The sequence below is a fragment of the Ascaphus truei genome, chromosome 4, assembly GCF_040206685.1.
Source record: "Ascaphus truei isolate aAscTru1 chromosome 4, aAscTru1.hap1, whole genome shotgun sequence".
NCBI lineage: Eukaryota > Metazoa > Chordata > Amphibia > Anura > Ascaphidae > Ascaphus > Ascaphus truei.
Genome location: NC_134486.1, coordinates 411754015 through 411779435, shown reverse-complemented (window position 1 = coordinate 411779435; position 25421 = coordinate 411754015). Strand labels below are relative to the sequence as shown.

The window sequence follows — 25421 nt, the reverse complement described above, 5'->3', positions numbered from 1 at the left end:
TGAAATGGGAGGACCTGGGTTAGGTTCAATATCACCTGCTAAAGAGAGTAATAGTATGAGTAGAAATTTGGGTAGTTGTTTGCAAATTGTAAATTTGTGGTGTTAGAGTGAGAAGTGGTTGGTGTGCTGGTTTTTACAGTTCTCCACCAACATTCAGTAGATAGTGCAAGGCTTTTGAGTAGTCCAGGGTGTATGGTGATGTTGGGTGTGGGCCAGGATGGAGGAGTTTGTAGTGGATAGAGGGAGTAACATCTCCATGAGGCCAGGAGAAAGAAAAAAGTTAAGATACAAAGCAGATTCATTATGCCAGAGGTAGGCAGTGCTGCATGGAGCTGTTGTGAGCAAAGTGAGTGTGTGCAGACTAAACAGCAGGGGTGTGCCTGTTCCTTGTCAAATGTTTTGCTGCATTGCAATGCTGGAGTCAATTCAGGGTTTCAGTGGGCTGAATGGGTGTGGGAGGTATTTTGTGCTGTCAGTTTTGGGAAAGGCTGCAGTGAAATAAGTTGTAAAGGGGTGGGGTGTTAAAATATGCAGGTTAACAAGCATGGGATCAAAGTGTGGTCATATAAGCTCACCGTTTGTTGCCTTCAGTAAAAGAGTTTGCAGAAAGATGGAATCCCCAGTCACCTCTAGTCAAACTATAGTCTAACTATATATTGTCACTTAAAATGATCACTATAGTCTAACTATACTGGTATATTGTCACTTAAAATGATCACTATAGTCTAACTATATATTTTCACTTAAAATGATCACTATAGTCTAACTATATATTTTCACTTAAAATGATCACTTTAAATGCATCACTCTTAAGATGCCAATGCTATCCCTGCCAATGCAGGGGGAATATTTGTTTTATACATCTAAAGCAGTCACATGACCCTCCCCAATAAATCAGCTTGTTCCAGTTGGTCAATTAACAGAACACAGTTAAGAGGGGGGGGGGGGAAATCCACCTTTTGATATACAAACATACCAAGAGAGATCAATAGTACAAGCCGGGAGGGTTATTCTTTTAAAACAGGACTTGCAGATCAGGGACATACCAAGAGAGATCAATAGTACAAGCCGGGAGGGTAATTCTTTTAAAACAGGACTTGCAGATCAGGGACATACCAAGAGAGATCAATAGTACAAGCCGGGAGGGTAATTCTTTTAAAACAGGACTTGCAGATCAGGGACATACCAAGAGAGATCAATAGTACAAGCTGGGAGGGTAATTCTTTTAAAACAGGACTTGCAGATCAGTGACATACCAAGAGAGATCAATAGTAAAAGCCGGGAGGGTAATTCTTTTAAAACAAGACTTGCAGATCAGGGACATACCAAGAGAGATCAATAGTACAAGCCGGGAGGGTAATTCTTTTAAAACAGGACTTGCAGATCAGGGACATACCAAGAGAGATCAATAGTACAAGCCGGGAGGGTAATTCTTTTAAAACAGGACTTGCAGATCAGGGACATACCTGTGAAGAGAATGCAATTAGATCCATGTCATATCAGCTGAGGTTATTGGTCTTGCATGAAGAAAGTAAATATATAACTATAGTCTAACTATATATTGTCACTTAAAATTATCACTTTAAATGCATCACTCTTAAGATGCCAATGCAATCCATAAGCCATTAGACAGGGAAAGCACCCTGTCATACCTAGTATCTGAAACATTTCATGGAAAATATAATGTTTGAACTAAAACTTAAAGAGAAGAACCCCTATAATGAGAGCACTCAGCGGCTGGTGAACTGATCCTGATGACCTAGGAGCCTAAAATAAGGTAAGTAATTAAAGCTAATATGTACTGATGAATAATTTAAAACAAAATATATTTATTAGGAGAAATCCTCAATTAAAATATAAATGTGTGGATAAACCTCTATGTGAGGTGACCCTGAACAAAAAGGCGAAAATTAAAAAGGAGATGGGGATATGGAAAAAAGGGGGAAAACAGTCCTATTGAAGGCTCTCAAAACAACTTCACCTGCCAAATGTAGTAAATGGTTAATTGGTGACAGAAATCTCTGGTGAGCACAGGAGCCTAAGATATGTTATAATCTGTTATATATAGTAGCGTGGCTGACCTGAAACATAGCTGAAGACAGATAGTAGTGCCCACAACAATACACACAGCTGTAGGAGATGTTAATGACTCAAAGGACCATGAGTCAGAAACATGTGGGTAGTAAACGGAGACTGCTATATTAGCGTCATAGCCCACATACTGTAGGCAGATAACTTAACATACAGTAGTAATGATGTCTGAACAGGACAGACTAAACACATCTAGAAGTGTCCCAAAGGTATATTAAGGACTCTATGTCTGTGTCCTGCCTGTCGAAGATGTGTCAAAACAGCGAGACAAATATTAGACATTGTACTACCAGTACCTATTAGGGCTTCCGGGCACAAGACGTTGTCACAAAGACATCTTGCCAGACACTATCTGTCTGCCAACTTGTCTGACTCGCAGCTCTGGAACTACTTCAGACCTAATATTTCTAATATCTGTTTCTGAGTACCTATTGCCTTCAATAGGACTGTTTACCCCCTTTTTTCCATATCCCCATCTCCTTTTTAATTTTTGCCTTTTTGTTCAGGGTCACCTCACATAGAGGTTTATCCACACATTTATATTTTAATTGAGGATTTGTCCTAATAAATGTATTTTGTTTTAAATTATTCATCAGTACATATTAGCTTTAATTACTTACCGTATTTCAGGCTCCTAAGTCATCAGGATCAGTTCACCAGCCGCTGAGTCCTCTCATAATAGGGGTTCTTCTCTTTAAGTTTTAGTTCAGCCATTTCCCCTGATTGCAGTACCTGTGTCTAGGCAGTAGTGAGGGTCCCTTTTCCCCCCCTCCCCTCCCCCTTACCTTGGTTGTATTAAAATATAATGTTTGCATCATATTTTTATGTTTTGGTTTTTCAGGAAGGAGTTGGGACTACTTCAGAAACTATATGGTTTATATGATGCTGTAATGAACAATATAAGTGGATATTATGAAATACTATGGACAGAAGTGGATATTGAAAAGATTAATGCAGAGCTTCAGGAGTTTCAAAACAGGTAGAGCATAATACTGTACAGTATATGTACAGAAATGTCCTTTAATATTGGGGTATACGTACAGCTAAATTAAAGTCCTGGATCTAATTGAATATGGCCTCTAGTTAAATTATACTTTGTCAATATGTGAGGCAACCATCATTTCTTTAAATTTCGGGAAATAAAATGCATTACTACACGTTTTATTATTTAGTCACAGTTGTTACAGAATATAGAGCAGGGATAGCCGACTGGTGGCCCATAGCGGTATTTGTAATGGCCTGCGTCCATCCCCATCCCTTGGTCCAACCCCCTCCTGCGGGGCCCCAGCTCCCCTCTGCCGTAGGATGGGGGGATTTCTTCAGTGGGGGGAGAGGGGGGGAGAAATTGAGTGAGAGAAGCAGGGGGATTGGGTGAGAGGTGGGTGGATTGAGTGAGAGGTTAAAGGGGGTATTGAGTGAGAGAGGAGGAGTGGAGGCCAGTAGGATTGTGGCCCACCAACCAAATAATGGCCATTTATTGGCACACCTGAAAAAAAGGTTGTCATATAGAGTTTTCGTTGCATAAAGAGTCTCATACATACATATAAACAGAAATTAAGGTATGGTAATTTATGTAACCAGGTTGAATCAATCAAAACTATGGGTATGTATAAAACTCGTTGCAAAGCAGGAATGCTTAACATTATTTGTTAATTAAGTGGAAGTCTAACATATACATAAACAATGTAAAAGCATGGAACCAGGAAAGTGCAAAGAAATGTCAAAATTGAAATTAAGAGAACATATATTTTTCAGTGAATGTTGGATATACTCAACATTCACCTGTTGAATTAATTAATGATTAGGATTAGTTATACTACTACAATTTATTCTGCAAATTGTATATATATCTGTTTCTCCTATGCCTGTATGCAGTACTTGTTCCCTTAATAAAAAAAAGGTGTGTGTGCCGAGCACGCGCATCTTAAGTGAAACTTCTTTGTCTTTTGTCACTGTTTGGTCACAGAAATTGTATTTGTGATGGTGATGTTTTTAATTAAAAATCAAAACACAGTATCAGTGACAAAACGCAAAGAAGTTTGACTTAGAACGTGCGTGCTTGGCACCCCACCCCTGTTTTAGCTACTGTATTTGCATTCTATATTTATACTAACTTTGAATTCCTCGTGTGTCTCTGTGTGTGTGTTTGTATTTGTGTGTGTGTGTGCCTCTCTGTGTGTGTGTCTATTTGTGTGTGTCTCTCGGTGTGTGGTGCCTCTATTTTCCCAAGTGTGGCGGGTTTACTGCTGCCCCTGCGCATGTATTGTATTGCATGTCTTTATTTATATAGCGCCATAAATGTACATAGCGCTTCACAGTAGTGATACATGTTGTAATCATATAAATAACAAATAATATAAATAATAGGTCATGGGAATAAGTGCTTCAGACATAAAAGTAACATTAAGGAAGAGGAGTTCCTGCTCCGAGGAGCTTACAATCTAATTGGTAGGTAGGAAGAACGTACAGAGACAGTAGGAGGGAATTCTAGTAAGTGCGTCTGCAGGGGGCCAAGTTTTATGTATCATGTGTCCAGGATTATCCACAGTGCTATTCATATGCTTCTTTAAGCAAATGTGTCTCAAGTTGGGTCTTAAAGGTGGATAGAGAGGGTGCTAGGCAGGTATTGAGGGGAAGGGCATTCCAAAGTTGCGGGGCAGTCAGCGAGAAAGGTTTAAGGCGGGAGAGGGCTTTAGATACAAAGGGGGTAGAAAGAAGACATCCTTGAGAAGAACGCAAGAGTCAGGGTGGTGCATAGCGAGAAATTAGGGCTGAGATATAAGGAGGGGCAGAAGAGTGTTAAGCTTTAAAAGTGAGGAGGAGAATTGAGTGTGAGATGCGGGATTTGATCGGAAGACAGGAGAGGGATTTCAGGAGGGGAGATGCGGAGACAGATTTAGGAAAGAGTAGAGTGATTCTGGCAGCAGTGTTAAGGATAGATTGTAGGGGAGACAGGTGAGAGGCAGGGAGGCCGGATAGCAGGAGGTTGCACTAATCGATACGGGAGAGAATGAGGGCCTGAGTCAGAGTTTTAGCAGTCGAGTAACAGAGGAAAGGGCGTATCTTTGTGATATTGCGGAGGAAAACGCACCAAGTTTTAGAAACGTTTTGAATGTGAGAGGAGAATGTGAGCGAGGAATCGAGTGTGACCCCTAGGCAGCGTGCTTCGGCTACTGGGTGAATGATCGTACAGTATTTCCAACAGTAATGTGGAAGGAGGTAGTAGGGCCAGGTTTGGGAGGAAGTATAAGGAGCTATGTTTTTGCCATGTTAAGTTTCAGTCGGCAGATGGCCATCCAGGATGATATTCCAGAGAGACATTCAGAAACTTTGGTTTGTACAGCAGTTTTAGGGTCAGGGGTTGAAAGGTAAATTTGTGTGTCGTCAGCATAGAGGTGATATTTAAACCCAAAAGATGTGATTAGGTCACCTAGAGAGAGTGTGTAAAGAGAAAAGGGAAGGGGTCCCATGACAAAGCCCCCCACAGTGAGAACAATAGAGGAGGAGGAGGTGTAAGCAAAAGAGACACTGAAAGTACGATGGGAGAGGTAAGAGGAGATCCAGGATAGAACTTTGTTACGAGTACCAAGAGTATGGAGAATGTGAAGGAGAAGAGGGTGGTCCACGATGTTAAATGCTGCAGAGGTCGAGTAATATGAGTAGAGTGTAATGACCTCTGTCTTTGGCAGCATGGAGGTCGTCGGTTATTTTAGTGAGGGCTGTTTCAGTAGAGTGAGCAGTGCGGAAGTCAGATTGTAGAGGGTCTAGGAGAGAATGGGTGTTGAGAAAGTGGAGCAAGCGAGAGAAAACAAGATGTTCAAGGAGTTTGGAGGCAAAAGGCAGGAGGGAGACAGGTCGATAGTTAGAAGGACAGGTAGGGTCAAGCTTGCTGTTTTTTAGTAATGGTATAATGGTTGCATGCTTGAAGGAGGATGGAAAGGTACGAGAGTAGATGGAAGAGTTAAAAATCTGTGTGAGCATAGGGATTATAGAAGGAGCAAGAGGTTTTAGGAGATGGGAAGGAATGGGATCAAGAGGGCAGGTGGTAGAGGGAGAAGAGGAGATAAGCAGTGACACATCCTCCTACGAGATAGCAGGAAAAGAGTCAAGAAAGGCAGGAGGAGAGTTAGGAAGCGGTGTGTCATGGGAGGAGGCAACAGATGGATGTTCTGGCGTATGGATTCCACCTTTTCCTTAAAAACGTCAGCAAAGTCCTGAGGTGAGATGGAGGAAGAAGAGGAGGCAGCCGACGGTGGTCTGAGTAGAGAGTCAAAGACAGAAAAGAGTCGGTGTGGGTTAGACTTGTGTGTGTTGATTAGTGATGAAAAGTAGGTATGTTTAGCCTGAGAGAGGGCAGAGTTGAAACAGGACAGAATAAATTTGTAGTGAAGGAAGTCTGCGCTGTCGGCTGCTGCGCAAGCGTGCCACACTGTCGGTGCTGCAGCACATGTTTACAACCTCCATGCGGCCTGGAACCTTGAGGTATGCGCATGCGCGGGCGCGTGCCCATCTGCAGCGTGACGCCACTTCCGTCACACTTTTTCGTAACAAGACAAGTGATTTTTCCTATCAAAATGCTGTAGGTGCCTGCAAAGAAGTTTCACTTCAATAAAATAGTTAATGTACTGTATATTCTTGTTTTAAAGATGTCGCAAGCTTCCAAAAGGACTTAAGGACTGGCAAGCCTTTCAAGATCTTAGAAAAAGCATAGACGATTTCAATGAATCCTGCCCTTTGTTAGAAATGATGACAAATAAAGCAATGAAGATAAGACACTGGGATCGTATTGCAGAACTTACTGGACACAAATTTGATGTTGAATCAGATTCATTTTGTTTACGTAACATAATGGAAGCACCACTTCTTGAACACAAGGATGATCTTGAAGTAAGTTTTTTTTTTTTTACATAAGCTTAGCAGTATGTAAATATTTACTTCTAAAAAGGTAGAGGATTTAATAAAAACATAAAAATAGTGATGCTTCCAATTTATAATGAAATCTTCTTACCAGTATTTTAAAGAAGAATATAATTGTATATTTCCAAGCGCTGGTTTGACTTTTGCAAGACATAACATACCATTGTGGCTGCCATGATGACCCAGTTTTCGTAATTATTTGTACCAGCCTGGAAATATGGCCTACAGTGTATGTTAGGTCAATTTTTTCTATTCACTTTGAGCCCTTCTTCGTAGAATGTTTTTTCTATACCTATGTTGGGTCAGCCATTTTATCAGTATGCAAATGAGGTGCAGTCACCTGTGTGCATGTGGATTGGTTATTCCTAAAACCTAGTGTAGCAAGTTGTTTTGAGCAGAGGTTTAAAAACTATAGATGTTCCAAATCTACTGTAAGTTATTCTGCCTTTATGTTCCATTGTATTTCTATCATGTAATAAATATTTAGGTACTCTTGTGATTATATTTGGTGTACCTAAATATGCCATTTTAATATTAAAAATGAAAGCATGCATTTATATCATAAAAAATCAGTGTATAACCTTCTGTTGTGTATACATTTAAATGGGTCTAAATCCCACTTGGCTCTATTAAGGAAATAATTTGCAATATTAAATAATGTAACTTACATTACAGGACATTTGTATATCTGCTGTAAAAGAGAAGGATATTGAAGCTAAACTATCGCAGGTGGTAGAGGTGTGGGGTACCCAGATTCTAAGTTTTTCAGCATTCAAAGGCAGAGGAGAACTACTGTTAAAAGGAACCGAATCTGCAGAAATCATTACTTTTATGGAAGACAGTTTAATGATTCTAGGGTCTTTACTCAATAATAGGTAATATAAAGCACAACTGTTATATTTGTTTTATGGTGGTTGTCACAAACGGCACACCTGTGAGCACATAAATTGTGTATGTTACAAGGGTTAATACACACAGCTATCTAGCTGACACTCTTTTCCCATGCAGGGTCCCTCAAATCAGTTATATCTCCCCTCAATCTGTTATAAGTATAACCATAAATCGCTGCCACCACCAAGGATAAAGAAAAGTCTTATCGCAAGGGGTCCTTGGTTCCCGTCTGCAAAGAAAACGTGTTCGACAATGCAGTTACTCTCTTAAAAAACATACAAAGTTCAATTATGGCCCAAAGACAGTACTTATTACATTTTAGAATTAATATACAAAAGTAGTACAGTGCTTAATTTACAGAAAAATTATGTTACAATAAACATACAGTATAATATATGCAGTTTCATAAAAAAAAAAAAGGTAAAAACAAAAAGAAATTCCTAGTATACATCACCACAAATTTAGGTTTCTCAGAGGACCTTGAGTTTGGAAATATGAGAATTCATATGTCTTGTTGGCATATACCACTCCCTCTAATACATTCCCAATGCATATCTCAAATGCATGGTTTTTATCCTGCAAGCCGAATAAGGTGTATCATCAACTCCCCCTCATCAATCTCCTGTGACACCTTTTATGGCTTGGGTATAGAAACACTTTCATAACTTTATCCTCGTAATTCCTGAAGTATTGTGACCTGCTTCATCGCGTTCAGGGGGAGGGGGTTGACATAGGCAAAGAGATTATTTTTGACAGGGTTAATGCTAAGTTTGAGAGACAATATATCTGATATGTGATATTTGCATCCTCACACTCGTTGATTGTTTAGCATAATTTAATGCGTCTGATCGCAAATGTTACAAAAATATATTTGCTATTGTGAATCGTATCAGATCCACAATATTTTATAATTAGTAAACTTACACAGACACACGGAATGTCATCCTTGCCCCACCTTCGAGTGTTCCCAGACCCTTTTAAGAATGTATTTTAAGGTACATTGAAAGGGCTCTTGCTTTTTTCCACTGTCAAAAAGAGGTGTGAATGTAGATTTTTGTGCAGCCCACAATACCAGAGCAGGTGGCCCTCAGATAACCCCAGACAAACACAGAAAACCAGACTGAGTCCTGGCCCCAATAAAAACCATACATGTATTTTTAAGATGTAATTTGTAACTCAAGTTAACTGTTTTTGTGCCAGATTATTAGAGGCAACTTTTTTTTGTTTTAATATATTCAGCTTTAGATTACGTTTAATTGAAAACTAATTACTCAAACTGTCGATCAATTCATACTCCTGTGATCGAATACCAAAATCCTGCTTGCCAGGGCTCACTTAATGGCCACCTTTTGGTTTTAATCAATCCTTCAGTGTAACTCAGCAGCTACCGTACAATGTACTAAGGTAACATTATCTGTAGTGACAGTTTGCAGCTCAAACGTCTGGGAATATTGGCAACAAATTATCACAAACAGGAAAGTGTTAGAGATCTTCCTCTTCTGGGGATGTGTGCTAAAACCTGCTATAGAAATCAAGGGATGATCAGTATACTTTATTAAAATGTACTAAAAAATGGCATTAAGCGATTAATCTAAAAAACACACATGGAGGATATTGCTCTGATTGCTCCTTTAAAAGACTGAATATTTTAATGTTATTATCATGACAGTTACCATTAAATTAGTTCTATCATTTAGTTGATATCATTTGATCACGGCTGAATTCTAACCTATATTTATGGATTTATATTTTTGTTTCATTTAGAAGTACATACCTAGCAAAGAGCCTAGACATATTTAATAGCTAAAACACATTTTAAAGGGTTGTATGTACTGTACTTATGTTGGGAAATGTACAGCATGCTCACTGTCACGGGAGACCAGGACTATCACACCAGGGATCAATTCGCCAGACAAAACAACAGAGTTGATAAAATGTAATTTATTGGAAAAAAGGAATCCACAACTGTTACAGACATCCAACACACATTCACCACCTGGGATAACTGGGGATTCTCTACAGGACTAGTTGCAGGGAGCTCTATGAGGAGATTTCTCCTGATCTTTTCCCACACAGTGCCTATAGGAACTGGTCTTCAGGCCTGGAACTGGCACTGGAGCTCTACATCTGCAACAGCCAGACATAGAACTGGAGCTAGAGCTAGCTAGAGGCCTTTCTTCCCACTTTTTTATACACCATGCCACAACAAGTTTACAGTAGTAGAGACTTAAGGGCAGGTGTCTTGAATATGACCCAGCCCCTGATTGGTGGGTTTATCTGCAACATGCAGAAAGTTACATGAAAATTGTTACAGGGAAAGGTCATAGACAACTTTGCAAAATTCCCAGCTGAACACAAAATTAACCCCTGGTCCCAGAAGTACTGGGTTGTCCTTTGCTAAACAAATCACCTATTGATTTAGTCCATGTGCCTGGAAACCTGCTTTTTTCTTCATGATTTTTGGGGTACTACAGGATTTTCCACACCATCAAGAGCACTGGCAGTTTACCTTCCTTTTGAAGATTGATGAGACGTGTGCCTGCAATACTCTCTGTTCTACCCTGAAGTGCTGGAACCAGGCTACATAATACATATATATACAGTATATAAAACAAAGAAAATTACAGCGCCAGAACAAATAGGAACAATCAATATGGACAGTACAGTACTAACTGTGAAGAGTGACCACTAAATGAATTGTACCAATAGACAAACTACAAAACACATACAAACAAACACCAAATAAGACAAGAAATTAGGGAATGGGAAGGGTATGGACACAATAGGAAAAAGGGGGGGGGGGGGGCAAAAAACTAAGAAAATAAACCTTAATAACAATAAAAAATATAAGAATACTGGAACTCACAGACAGCTATCCGCAGGGTCAACCACCTTCCTCGATATTTCTACAAAACAAAAGGGGACAGTGTGGGCTCCATAGTGTAAATAGTAAACAGTTTACTTTCACAGTGCTAAAATCAGTTCACTCACAGAATCTCAATAGAACAAACGCCTTGGACAGAATCTCTGTAATCCTTTGGCTCATCTGCCGATTGGGAGCTTGCAGACTGCGGTTTGAGAGCGTGATCAGCTCTTCCGTATGCGCTGTCGGGTAGCACAAAAGATGTGCGTCCACACTCTGGTCCCCCAGCACAATAGTAACTGCACCTCCGTTGCCACTCTCCGCAATACTCCTTTCTTCCGTGATACACAGCAGGAATTAGAAGCAGGTTTCAGGCTGAGCCAAGAGCGTTAACAACCTTACACGTTTCGTCGCTAGGGTAAATGGCGACTTCAACATTGCACTTTGTCTACCTTGTAAACACCAGTAGCTTGTGACATAGCATTATGTATTTCTTACTTGTTATTTAGCCCACGTCATCATCATGGATATGTGTTTGTGTTTGCAACATGTAACTTATCATATATGTAAAGATATTATGTGTATATATATATATATATATATATATATATATATATATATATATATAAACACAAAAAAGAAAACCTCTAAAAAGCACTCAGACAAGTATATGCAAAAATAGTAATGGTAATTTATTAAATCAAAAAATAATGAAAGACACAAACAGCTGACTGAAGAGCCTGCCTGACTGAATAAATCACCTGTGAAGAAGCCTTAGCGGGCGAAACGCATTGTGGGACTTTTTTACACTGGCGACACACTTTATTCGAGCTTGGCTAGTCCCACGAATTCGGGTATACCCGGGTGTATTGAGGTTTGTGACTGTTTTCTGCCCGAGTGCATTGAGTTATTTTCCAAGCAGGGATTGAAGCATTTTATTCCCGCTGGCTGCAATACTGCACAGTATATATATATATACTGCATTACAATTCATGAATTTATGCTATCTGGTAGACATGCGAAGCATTGCAGCCTATTAAATCCTAATCATTATCATTTAACAGATCAGCCGCCCATCAGCCAGGCATGAACCCAGGCTGGGAAGGCAAATGCAACGGGGCTTGTTAGAGGTGAGGAGTGGCGCATTCCAGGTATCTGCCAGGTACATACCGGGTATTTGCTCGAATAAAGTGTGTCGGTGCAGTAATTGTTGCTGCTGCTGACCCTGCCTGCTGACACTCTATTGGGACAATTTTTTTTTTCCCATCCATGGAAATCGTTTTTTGTGGGTTGTGCTTGCCTGAGACTGCACTGCCTTGCCAATAAGGAGCTGAGTATCTTCCTTTGTTTCCCATCATTGTGATATATGTATTTGGGTCACTGAAGTACTTATTTAACATGCTTCCATATGATATGCATTATGTTATGGCAATAGGCATACAGATTTCTGTCATTTAATATCCTGCATATTGGTATAGCACACCTGTTATTTACTTCACAACATTGTATTTTGCTTAATTTTCAAGGGTTAATATTTAACTACCTTCAGCTCAGTATCATTGATTATGGCCGGCCGGTCTTTTGTCTTCACTGTGGGAACTATGTTCCCATAAGTGATCACTCACTTTTTTGATACTGTATCATTCATGCTGGGTTTACAATATTGTACTTTTGTGTTTTTTTTTTTTTTTTTTTTTTTTTTGTTTATCTGTATGATTTTCTGATTTATTCAGTCAGGCAGGCTCTTCAGTCAGCTGTTTGTGTCTTTCATTATTTTTTGATTTAATAAATTACCATTACTATTTTTGCATATACTTGTCTGAGTGCTTTTTAGAGGTTTTCTTTTTTGTGTTTATACATTTACCCTTTCCTCTAGCACCGCCTAGCAGTTAACGTGTTTTCTGTGATTTCTTTCTCAGATTTACTTTTTCTGGTTAAGATAGGTTTAGACATTGCATATATTAATTGGCAGTTGATGCGGTATTCACCCCCTGTGTATGTTATATATATATATATATATATATATATATATATATATATATATATATATATATATGCAACAACTGCTTTCACCAAAGCGAAAGCAGAGAAACAGCACTCAAAGTTTAACCAAAACAAACAGTGTATTGACAACAAAACATCAACACATATGTAAACCAACGTATCGGTCCTCTAGGGACCTTCCTCAGGGTAATGCACGACCCTGAGGAAGGTCCCTAGAGGACCAAAACGTTAGTTTATCTATGTGCTGATGTTTTATTGTCAATACACCGTTTGTTTTGGTTGAACTTTGAGTGCTGTTTCTTTGCTTTCGCTTTGGTGAAAGCAGTTGTTGCATGTATTTATCATATGAAGCATACACCTTGATTAGTGACTATTTGCTTGGAGTGCCCTCTGTCTTGTTATCTGTGTGTGTGTGTGTATATATATATATATATATATATATATATATATATATATATATATATATATATATATGTATGTAGCCCTTTTTCTGAACCCTCCCAAAGGAACTACTGGTCGCTGTACAACACCTGCGGCTCCAGGAAATCTGAGCCTCCGCTAGCTGGGAGCCTGGGGTAACACTCATACACTTACTTAGCGCAGCGCCTCCACTTACCCAGGATCCCCGTGATGTGAGATTCCCCTGGGCAAGAAATACATACACACACATGTAATGCAAACAACTTTACTGTATTAACGATAATGCAGAGTAACCTTATCACTCTATAATGCAACAGGTAACCTTAGTGGCCCAGCCACTCTCATCAGGAGTACCGTGTCCATCCCCTCACCGCGTGCCCCACACACCGTGTCCATGTATGATACTATATGGTATAGGCTCAGTCTTGTAACCACTCGCACAGTGTTCCTACAAAGAGTTTAGCCTAAGGCGGGATCAGCGCCTGATGACCGGTGTTGGTGCACTTGATGATATGTACCTGCCGAGCACTCCAGTGCTCGAATCTGCAACTACTTCGTAAAGGATCCGTCGAGTTCCGGCCCGACATCCAGGAACCACCGTCCGGGGAGACCCCACCAAGATGGCCTCTGCAGCCACAACGAAGGGCAGCGCCCAACTTTCTGCATGGGTGCGCAGCGTCAATGGAGTCCCTATCTGACTCCGTGAACTAACGTGACACTCGCTGTACTATAGGCCGTCCCTACAGCACAGCAACCTTGAATGGCTTTAGGGGAAACTCCTAGGGCCTGCGGGGTAGCCTATCCTATGCAGGTGGGTCACTGACCCCCTGCACCCACATTACCTCTCCCTTCACCTCCCGGATCCCCTCTGACTAACTCAGCCTAACCTCTGCAGCCAACACACTGCACACACTCAACCTGCAGCAACCCACTGCACTCACTCGCTGTGCCTACTTGTCAGCGCTCACAGCACTACCAGCTGTGACACCGACAAGACTGCACACTCACACACCTAAGGGCAGAGTCCCTAACCTATGGGCCCTCCCTCAGTACCTACCCCCTACCCTAGTGGGGATTGGGGCCTGCCTGGGATCTGGGGAACTACCTTACCTGGTGTAGGAGCCACTTGCTCCCTACACCCTTCCTCCCTCTTCCTGCTCCCAGCTTCAACTGACAAACGTGGTCCCCGCAACATTGTAGCCTTCCTCCACAGGAGAAGCTGCAAAACCCTATTTGCTGGCTGGCTGCACGTGATGTGGGTGAAAGGGCAATCCCCAGAGGCTGCTGGGAATTGTAGTCCACTCAGGACCTCTTTAGCATTGGTACCGCGTGCGCCACCCTTACTGCGCCTGCGCGACCAACGCGCACGCTCGCGCAACCTGTCATGGTGGCCCCCGCTAGCCTGGTGTGCCGCAGAGCCTCGGAGCGATATATGGGGGGTCTCTGGGGCTGAAAAGAGACCGGGGTTACATATATATATGTGTGTGTGTAGCCCTGGTAAGAAATGGGGCTATAGTTCTATCTTCCTCCTGGTATAATCCCTGGTAAGGGCAGGAGTTATCATGGGTTTCCCCCACTTCAAGCACTTGCCCTGAGTGGTGGAGGTAGGTCACCTGACCCTGTGTCAAAGCAAGAGACACAGGGACGGTGCCTGCTGAGATCATAAAAGAGCAGTGCATTTCCTATTTAGTGTGTTCTGTCAGTCTGACAGGAGTGAGTTAGTGTTAGGAAGGAGAGGAGGGATCAGTTCATGAGTAGAGCTGATCTAGCCATAGTTAGTGAGGTGGACCAAGTACCTCTCACCCTGCTTAGGGGGTGAGGGAAGAGCTAGCCCCACTCTGGATGCCCGTAGGGTCCAGAGTGGCGGCAGGGACATCACAAGGGAGAAGAGTGAGTGGACTGTGCATCTACTGTACCTGTCGGCTGTTGCTGCCCAAGTGAATAAAGAGACTGCTGCTTTAAAGATAATTCCTTGTGTGAGACTGGAATCTCTCATCCCTGAGGAAGGGGAGTTCTGTGGTAGGGATTCCACCTCGCATCCCTGGGGCTTACTACAAATGGAGGCGCTGCACCATTGAACGAGAATGAAGGTATTCACCCCAGTAACCTGTTCCTGTTGTCACCCATGTCATCGCGGGAGACTCAGGCCCTCCTGTTGCCAGTAGGTATGCACCACACAGAGACATATAGCCAGACCCCAGAACACCTTAGGGGACCTGATCTGCAATTAGGGGGGGGGGAGTATGGGCTATATATATAATTATATTTTTTTGACATATTCTATTGAAATCACTTTTTTCTTTTGAGTTATGCTGCAGTTTCCAATTTATTGTACACCTTAAACTAAACTCTAGTTTATACTTGTATGCGTTTTTCTGTTCTTAAGCAGTTTTGCAATGACCATAAAATAATGTAGTAACATAGGCAAAATGTCTTCTACATATTGTAATACAATGTTTTGTTGTTGATTTTAGATATAATGTACCTTTTAAGAAAGAGATTCAGAACTGGGTATTTAAGCTAAGTGCTTCTTCTGATATCATAGAAGAGTGGTTGGTGGTTCAAAATCTTTGGGTTTATCTGGAAGCCGTTTTTGTAGGTGGAGATATTGCAAAACAGTTACCACAGGTAAAGAAACTATATTTTATTATTTAAAAAAGTATATTTAATAATAATAATAATATAATAATAATAATAATAATGCAGTTAAAAAACATTAAATAACTTTTATATTCATACTTAGGAAGCCAAGCGTTTCCAGAACATCGACAAGTCTTGGGTGAAAATAATGCAGCGTGCACATGACAACCCTAATGTAATTCAGTCCTGTGTAGGAGATGAGACTATGGGACAACTTTTACCGCATTTACATGAGCAGCTGGAAGTTTGTCAGAAGTCATTAACAGGGTATAACATTTATCCTTAATCTGAATTGCTATTTCAATTGTCAATTTGAAAAAAAAAAATCTAGGAGGAATTTTTTTCAAATATTTTTATTTCCAGCTGACCTGAACCGGAAGTCCACTGCCCCAGAAGCACTTATTTCTTCTGGTTCTATAACCAGCTTCTGTTTCCTGCAATCATCTCGTATCACCTGCACCTGGGGGTTCCTTGTAATCAAGTTTACAAAAGACTGTTTCAGTCATGTCCATAGTAAATATTGGAATAGTATATGTTGTAGAAAAAGATGTTAACAGTGGTTAAAAGTGTGGCATCTTTTTATAAAGCCAAAACAGGTTCATACTGTATAAAGAATACAGTATTAGCACTATTAACTTCTCTGTGTACTACAATGGAAAGGCTGCTTTTTTCAGCTTTTTCCAAAATGAATGCATTTTCCCTTAAGGTAAACATTGTACATATAGAAGTTTGTACTATGATGTTGGATATAATGATTTACCTAAGAAAGGCTAGAGTTATTTTTTCATTGTTGATACTGTATTTCCTAGCCTTTAGATAAACGCATAACAACACTTTTTACAGCACTGTACGCATTTGAGATATATATATTGTGACAGAAACCAGGGGATGGTAATAAATTCCGTATATAGGGCTCCCAGGATACTAAACAGTTTCTATCCTGTTTGGCCTGGGAGTGCAGCCTTATAATACATACACTCCATCCCACAGTTTGGCAAGCGCTGGAACTGAGGGGATGAGAGATCCAGACCAGAGTTTGTCTGCTGCCTGATTTCTGTCACCTGTCATGCTAATTAGGAATCAGGTATGTAAGACTGTTTTCCTGTTTGCTCTGGTCTCTCCACAAGAGCCAGGAGGCTGGAAGGCTGCTGAACTACAGAGGGGAGAAGCCTCTTCCCCTAACAGGTTCAATCTTTCTGTTCATTTGTATAAGACTGCAAAAGTACCTTGTTTTGTTGTTGGGAGTGGAAAAGCCACTTCCAACCCTGAGTCAGGGATATCTAAGTTAAGTTATCGCTCAGATGAGCAGCTTTTGTTTTGATCTGTTTTCTGTTGTATGCACTGTGGCAGTCTCAGTGCCTGGGACTGAATAAACCAGGCATAGCCTGTTTAAAGGAACAGTACGTGACGCCTCATCATTTAACCTACCCTAAAAGACCGTGTTCTAAACAGTCCCGGACAAACGACGGAGCCCCGGAGTAAGCCGTTTGTCACATATGGTGGAGAATGCGGGCAGAGCACTAGGGGGTCTGCGGGTTGAAGAACTTTGAAAGAAAAAAAAAAAAAAAAAAGTTTTTTCATCCTCTGCAAACAAGATGGAAGACGTGGTGGGTGCGCTGGTACGCAATGTCGCTGCCCAGAAAGACGCGAATGAAACCCAGCAACAGCTGTTAATAGCCCAGCAAGAAACTAATGCAAACCAGCAGCAGACGAATGCAGCCCAGCAACAGCTGCTAATAGCCCAGCAAGAGATTAATGCAAACCAGCAACAGGCGAATGCAAACCAGCAACAGGCGAATGCAAACCAGCAACAGACGAATGAAGCCCTGCAAAACGCGAATGCAAACCAGCAAGAGACAAACCGCTTGCTGAGAGAGGAGCAACAGCGGTTCGCTCAGGGCTTACAGCAGGAACTCGAGATCCTGAGGGGGACTATCAGTAACCTTCCACTGGCAGTGGCAGCCCCAGTTCCGAAAATGACCAGGGCAAGCCACTACCTTCAGAAGATGGGACCCTCGGATGATGTGGAAGCCTATCTTCTCACGTTTGAACGCACGGCACAGAGAGAGGGATGGCCAGAAGCTGAGTGGGCTGGTCTAATCGCACCCTTCCTAAGCGGCGAACCCCAGAAGGCTTACTTTGATCTAGAGCCAGCCGAAGCTAACGTCTATGCAAAATTGAAGTTCGAGATCCTCGCCCGCCTCGGCGTAACCACGGCTGTTCGCGCCCAAAGGTTTCACGCATGGTCCTTCACGATGGATAAGGCCACCCGAAGCCAGATGTATGACCTCATCCACCTCGCCCGGAAGTGGCTACAACCCGAGATCAACTCAGCCAGCCACATCGTGGAACGGTTGGTCATGGACCAGTTCTTGAGGAAACTTCCCTCTGCCTTATGCCGTTGGGTCAGTCGGAGTGACCCCCACAATGCGGATGAGCTTGTGGCCCTCGTAGAAAGGTACAATGCAGCAGAAGGGCACCCGCAACCCACAGTCGTGGAGCAACCCCACTACCCGAGGTTCCAGGACTCTTCCAGAGACGGTAAAAGGGTACCGGGGTTAAGGGGCGCTGAAGAGCGGCGACCACCTTCACGCAGCACCAGCAACAGTGGTTCGCACACTAAGGGCAATAGCCAACATGGGGAGCCGGGAAAAGGCTCTAAGTGGGACACAGACTATGTACCTAAATGTGTAAATTGTCATGAGAGGGGCCACACAGCAAAAATCTGCCCACTAAATGATGAGCCCATGCAATGCAACAGCGTGGAACCTTATTCGCTGTTGTCCCAATGTATGGGCCCTAGCCCAGAGGACCCCTTGAATAACCATCTGTGGGCATTTGTAAAGGTTAATGGTAAGAGGGTTCGGGCACTTCTTGACTCTGGGAGCATGGTCACACTAGTGTCCGAATACCTCTTGCCCATTAAGAAGAAACAGGGAAACAGTTCACAAAGAGTGGCAATTTGTTGTATACATAAGGATAATCATGAATATTCCACTGTTGATGTTTTTTTTGAAACAGAGTTTGGTTCTTTAGATTTCAAGGTGGGTATTGTACCCAAACTGGCACATGATGTGTTAATAGGGACCGACTTTCCCCATTTTCTAAAAATGTGGTCCCCCGCTCAGAATAGCGCCCAGAGTTCAATAGCGGACCATAACGAAGTATTAGAAGAAACAAATCCTTTCCCTTTTTCAGAAATGGAGGTTGACGAGGGCCCAAATAAGAAGGGGGAAAAGGAGGAGTGCTGTAAAATTCCCTTCCCCATCACTACTTTGGTAGGGAATACCCCAAATCAAGATGTTGAGCAGACACTTACCACCCCAGAACCGGATAAGACCCTCGCTGACCTAGAGGTCAGTCCTGGGAGTTTTAAGAAGGCCCAGTGGGAGGACCCCACATTAGCGGTAGCAAGGGGAAATATACGGGACCAGAATAGTACTCCTGGCCAACCAGATAGGTCACTTGCTTACCCCTACTTCGAGGTAGAGAACGACCTAGTATATCGGGTTGATAAAAGGAAATCAGTTACAACTAAACAATTGTTGGTACCACGGACATTCCGTAACGTAGTATTACACCTCGCACATAGTCATCCATTGGGGGGACACCTAGGGGTGGAAAAGACAAAAGAAAAGGTTCTCCGAAGCTTCTATTGGCCTGGGGTTTTGGCAGAAATTACGAATTATTGTTCCTCATGCCCAGAATGTCAGATCACCGCCCCGTTCAAGGCGTACCGCAGCCCATTGGTACCCCTTCCCATAATAGAGGTACCATTTGACCGGATTGCTATGGATCTAGTAGGACCCCTAATAAAGTCTGCTAGGGGACATCAGCATATATTGGTAATATTAGATTATGCCACCCGATATCCGGAGGCAGTTCCCCTACGTAGCACGTCTGCTAAAAACATAGCAAAAGAGTTAGTAGTTCTGTTTTCCCGGGTCGGGATTCCTAAAGAGATTCTATCTGACCAGGGAACACCATTTATGTCCCAAGTAACAAAAGAGCTATGTAAACTCCTAAAAATCAAGCATCTCAGAACCTCAGTCTATCATCCACAAACAGATGGTTTAGTGGAAAGGTTCAATAAAACCTTAAAGAGCATGTTACGGCGGGCGGTTGATAAAGATGGGAAAAACTGGGATTGTTTGTTACCGTACCTGTTATTTGCCATTAGGGAAGTTCCCCAATCATCCACAGGCTTCTCCCCGTTTGAACTATTGTATGGCCGACACCCAAGGGGCTTACTGGATATAGCCAAAGAGACTTGGGAACACGAGGTTACCCCTTACAGAAGTGTAATAGAGCATGTTGCCCAGATGCAGGACCGCATTGCTGCAGTCCTACCCATAGTGAGGGAACACATGGAGAAAGCTCAAGAAGCACAGAGGAATACGTATAATAAGGGTGCTAGGGTCAGAATTTTTTTTCCAGGTGATAGGGTACTAGTTCTGGTTCCCACCGTGGAGAGTAAATTCCTTGCTAAATGGCATGGGCCATATGAGGTCTTGGAAAGAGTGGGAGAAGTAAATTATAAGGTAAGACAGCCAGGTAGGAGGAAACCTGAGCAAATTTACCATATAAACCTACTCAAGCCCTGGAAAGATAGAGAAGTCTTGTTAACCCTAGTACCCCCAGGTCCGTCAGAGAATCAAGAAACTGACCCAGAGGTTAGCATAGCTGAAACCCTGTCTGTTCATCAGAAACGAGAGGTTCAGAATTTAGTGAGAAGAAACAAAGAAATCTTCTCTATACGGCCAGGTAGAACTAGCGTAATTGAACATGACCTAGTCTCTGAACCGGGGGTCCGAGTTAACCTTAAACCGTACCGAATCCCAGAGGCCAAAAGAAAGGCTATAAGTTTAGAGGTTAAAAAAATGCTAAAACTAGGTGTAATTGAGGAGTCCCAAAGTGGGTGGAACAGCCCTATAGTCTTAGTCCCAAAGCCAGATGGTACAACAAGGTTTTGTAATGACTACCGGAAACTAAACGCGGTGTCAAAATTTGATACTTATCCTATGCCCAGGGTAGATGAACTTGTAGAGAGACTGGGCAAAGCCCGATATCTCACAACCCTAGACCTAACAAAAGGGTACTGGCAGGTTCCCCTCACAGAAAGGGCAAAAGAAAAGACAGCCTTCTCAACCCCAGACGGCCTCTTTCAGTATAAGGTGTTGCCTTTTGGCTTACATGGAGCTCCCGCCACATTCCAAAGAATGATGGATAAAATTTTAAAACCACATGCTCGGTATGCTGCCGCCTACCTGGATGATGTGGTAATCCATAGTGAAGATTGGCAATCCCACCTTCCAAAGGTCCAAGCTGTGCTTGACGCAGTCCGGTCTGCTGGACTAACTGCTAACCCCGCTAAATGCACTATTGGTCTGGAGGAGGCCAAGTATCTGGGATATTCTATTGGCAGAGGTTTACTCAAACCCCAAACACTCAAAGTGGAGGCGATACAAAATTGGCCAAGGCCAGTTTCAAAAAAACAAGTAAGGACCTTTTTGGGGTTAATTGGGTACTATAGAAGGTTTATTCCCAATTTTGCAACTAAGGCAACCCCACTAACTGACCTCACAAAAGCAAGAGGACCACTAATGGTAAAGTGGTCCCCCGAAACCGAACAAGCCTTTAGAAGCCTGAAAGAAGCTCTCTGTGCCCAACCAGTGTTGGTCACACCTGACTTCTCCAAAGAGTTCGTAGTCCAAACCGACGCATCTGAGGTAGGGCTGGGGGCGGTACTCTCCCAGGAGTCTCAAGGTGAGGAGCACCCCATCCTTTATTTAAGTAGGAAACTAAATCCCCAGGAGAAAAATTACTCCATAGTAGAGAAAGAGTGTCTCGCAATAAAGTGGGCTGTAGAGACGCTCAAATACTACCTGTTGGGGAGAAAATTCCGGTTGGTCACAGATCATGCACCCCTTACCTGGATGTGTCAAAACAGGGAAAAGAATGCTAGAGTGACCAGGTGGTTCCTAAGCCTACAACCCTTTAAATTTTCTGTGGAACACAGGTCAGGGCACAAACATGGCAATGCTGACGGGTTGTCAAGGATGCACTCCCTAATATCCATGGTCGCTCATCCCTCGAGGTCTGAGCTGGGGGGGAGGATATGTGACAGAAACCAGGGGATGGTAATAAATTCCGTATATAGGGCTCCCAGGATACTAAACAGTTTCTATCCTGTTTGGCCTGGGAGTGCAGCCTTATAATACATACACTCCATCCCACAGTTTGGCAAGCGCTGGAACTGAGGGGATGAGAGATCCAGACCAGAGTTTGTCTGCTGCCTGATTTCTGTCACCTGTCATGCTAATTAGGAATCAGGTATGTAAGACTGTTTTCCTGTTTGCTCTGGTCTCTCCACAAGAGCCAGGAGGCTGGAAGGCTGCTGAACTACAGAGGGGAGAAGCCTCTTCCCCTAACAGGTTCAATCTTTCTGTTCATTTGTATAAGACTGCAAAAGTACCTTGTTTTGTTGTTGGGAGTGGAAAAGCCACTTCCAACCCTGAGTCAGGGATATCTAAGTTAAGTTATCGCTCAGATGAGCAGCTTTTGTTTTGATCTGTTTTCTGTTGTATGCACTGTGGCAGTCTCAGTGCCTGGGACTGAATAAACCAGGCATAGCCTGTTTAAAGGAACAGTACGTGACGCCTCATCATTTAACCTACCCTAAAAGACCGTGTTCTAAACAGTCCCGGACAAACGACGGAGCCCCGGAGTAAGCCGTTTGTCACAATATATATATTTCAGTTACCCTTTGACACCTCCAGCCATAAATCTCATCCACACCGGGGGAAGGACCAGCACAGATAACATTCCAAGAGACACTGTTTTTAAGTAATCCTTGCTTCATTCATTGTAACATCGCCGGAAGAAGAGATCAGTGTATCTCGAAAGCTCGCACAAATAAAAGCATTTCGTTAGCCACAGAACGGTATCATCTATTTATTTTTTGATTATTGAAGCTCGGCTAACACGGTACTGATACCTCTACATATATATATATATATATATATATATATATATATATATATATATATATATATATATATATATATATATATATATATAATGCGTATAGTGCTGTAAAAAGTGTTATTATGTGCTATCTATCTATCTATCTATCTATCTATCTATCTATCTATCTATCTATCTATCTATCTATAGCAAATGGAAATATTACTGTATGCTCATTTGCATGTCTTAGACAGGTCTGCAACCCCGCCTTTCACCATCATCTCTCTCACACACTCTCTCTCACACACACACTCTCTCTCACACACACACTCTCTCTCACACTCTCTCTCTCACACACTCTCTCTCTCACACACTCTCTCTCTCACACACTCTCTCTCTCACACACTCTCTCTCTCACACACTCTCTGTCTCACACACTCTCTCTCTCTCACACACTCTCTCTCTTACACACACACACACACACACACACACACACACACACACACACACACACACACACACACACACACACACACACACACACACACACACACACACACACACACACACACACACACACACACACACACTGTCACTCAGACACACACTGTCACACTCACTCAGACACACACTGTCACACTCACTCAGACACACACTGTCACACTCACTCAGACACACACTGTCACACACACACACACACACACACACACACACACACACACACACACACACACACACACACACACACACTGTCACACACACACACTGTCACTTACACTAATGGAAGCAGAAGCAGCCTCTCCTCCCCCTCCTCCCCCCGTAGCTCATATGCAACGTTCAGAAGCAGCAGCTCTCCTCCTCTCTGCCGACACAACGGATCACCCTCTCTCCCCACCCCTCCTCCCCCCGTATCTCACTGTCCATCTCCCTCTGCCATCCCATACCTCAGGCAGCAGGAGGCTTGAGTCAGCGAGGACTGCACGCGCGCTCCTAGGAGAGGAGAGGGAGGAGGAGAGCGGAGGGGGGAGAGCGAAGGGGGGAGAGCCAGGGGCAGCAGTGAGTGTGGAGAGTTTGAAAGTCAATGACAGCCAATGAGAGCGAGCACAAACCCACAGACAAACATCCTGACAGACAAACATTTCAGTTATATATATATACAGTATATATATATATATATATATATATATATATATATATATATAAAAGATGCATTTGTTTACAATGGTTAGGTTTCATTCACACTGAGAGAGCATGTATTCCAAATTAATATTCAAATACATATATCCTAAACATGCATTTTCCCACAAACATGCATTTCCCTTCCATGCTGTATACATAATTGATTATGTTTCCAAACCTATGATCACAATAGTGATCAGACTTTAGTAACTAAAATAACTCTCTGTTTTTAAAGATATTTGGAAAAAAAGAGGCTCCTTTTCCCAAGATTTTTTTTTATATCCGACCCTGTGCTTCTTGAAATTCTTGGACAAGCAAGTGATTCACACACCATACAGGTAAAATTAATTGATTGTGACTGCTGTGGACGTACAGTACATTAATAGCACTAGGAAATACATTGTTAGAGTTTTGTATTTAGGGCTGGAGAGGACTTCTTTAAACATATGGCTGTGCAAGTTTATTGAATATTGCGGTACTGTAGCTCAGAAAAAGGGAAGGGGAAACACAAAATGAATGTGCCCCCTAAAAGAATTCACTAAACTGCACACCAACGAAGTGTAAAAGTTAACTTTTAATAATACTGTAGCTCTGCATAAATAAACATGTGCACACATTTGTTTGACCTCATGTCTCCTCTTCCTGTAATGTGAACGCAAGCTTTCTATATCTCACAATTTTGAATCCCACAAATAGGGGGTTTCCTTTGATTGACATTGGTAGTGCCCTCTCTCATATATGATATCTCCATATTTGTAAATATAAAACTCGCCTGGGAAGGAGAAAATAGCAAAAATAGAGAAAATAACAATACGTAAAAATCTGTGGGACCACTACCCTTTTCTTGTATAAAAATATTTGATAAATAGAAAGGAAATGGGTAGAATGTTGTAAAACACAAAGTTAAGGTTTTTATGGCGTGTAATATGATACTGTACATTCAGCCAAATCTGGATAGCCATATCACATACTGCTATGCAAAGAATAAAAATAAATCCCAATACTGTTTTTGCATATTAATGAGATTGCAGAAGTCTTTAGTATTTAAGAATAACACCAAATAAAAGATTTGCCTTGTTCTGCAAAAAACAGTGTATGGGTTTTCAGGATATACTGTGCCACAAAACGAAAGCACAAATCTTTGAAAACTTTAGTGCCAAAATATTACAATTATCTTTGCAATGCATGTGTTGTTTTAAAAGTGTTGTCCTTTTTTCCTTATAAATATTATTAATTTACATGCTGTGTTAAAGCAGCATGCAATAAAATCAAATTCAATTACTGTACCATCTAAATGCTATGTGAATTTTTCTGCAGGAAATTATATACCAGGCACAAAATTGAATGATTAATACTTAATTATTTAAATATTGTGGACACAATTAACTGACATTTGTTGGCCTTAAACAAATACATGAATCTAAATAAATGTTTCAATCCATAGTGGTCA

The 25421-nt window shown here is 42.0% G+C and overlaps 1 protein-coding gene across 4 annotated transcripts in view; it reads left to right on the top strand.

Moving 5' to 3' along the window:
* Positions 1–25421, top strand: part of DNAH8 (dynein axonemal heavy chain 8) — a 1091167-nt gene that overhangs the window by 466497 nt on the left and 599249 nt on the right. For all 4 annotated transcript variants that reach the window (XM_075598772.1, XM_075598771.1, XM_075598773.1 and 1 more), the window contains 6 exons: positions 2933–3070; positions 6738–6978; positions 7684–7883; positions 15661–15814; positions 15930–16093; positions 24207–24309. In XM_075598772.1, coding sequence (XP_075454887.1) covers positions 2933–3070; positions 6738–6978; positions 7684–7883; positions 15661–15814; positions 15930–16093; positions 24207–24309 — 1000 coding nt within the window. The remainder of the gene's footprint in view (positions 1–2932; positions 3071–6737; positions 6979–7683; positions 7884–15660; positions 15815–15929; positions 16094–24206; positions 24310–25421) is intronic.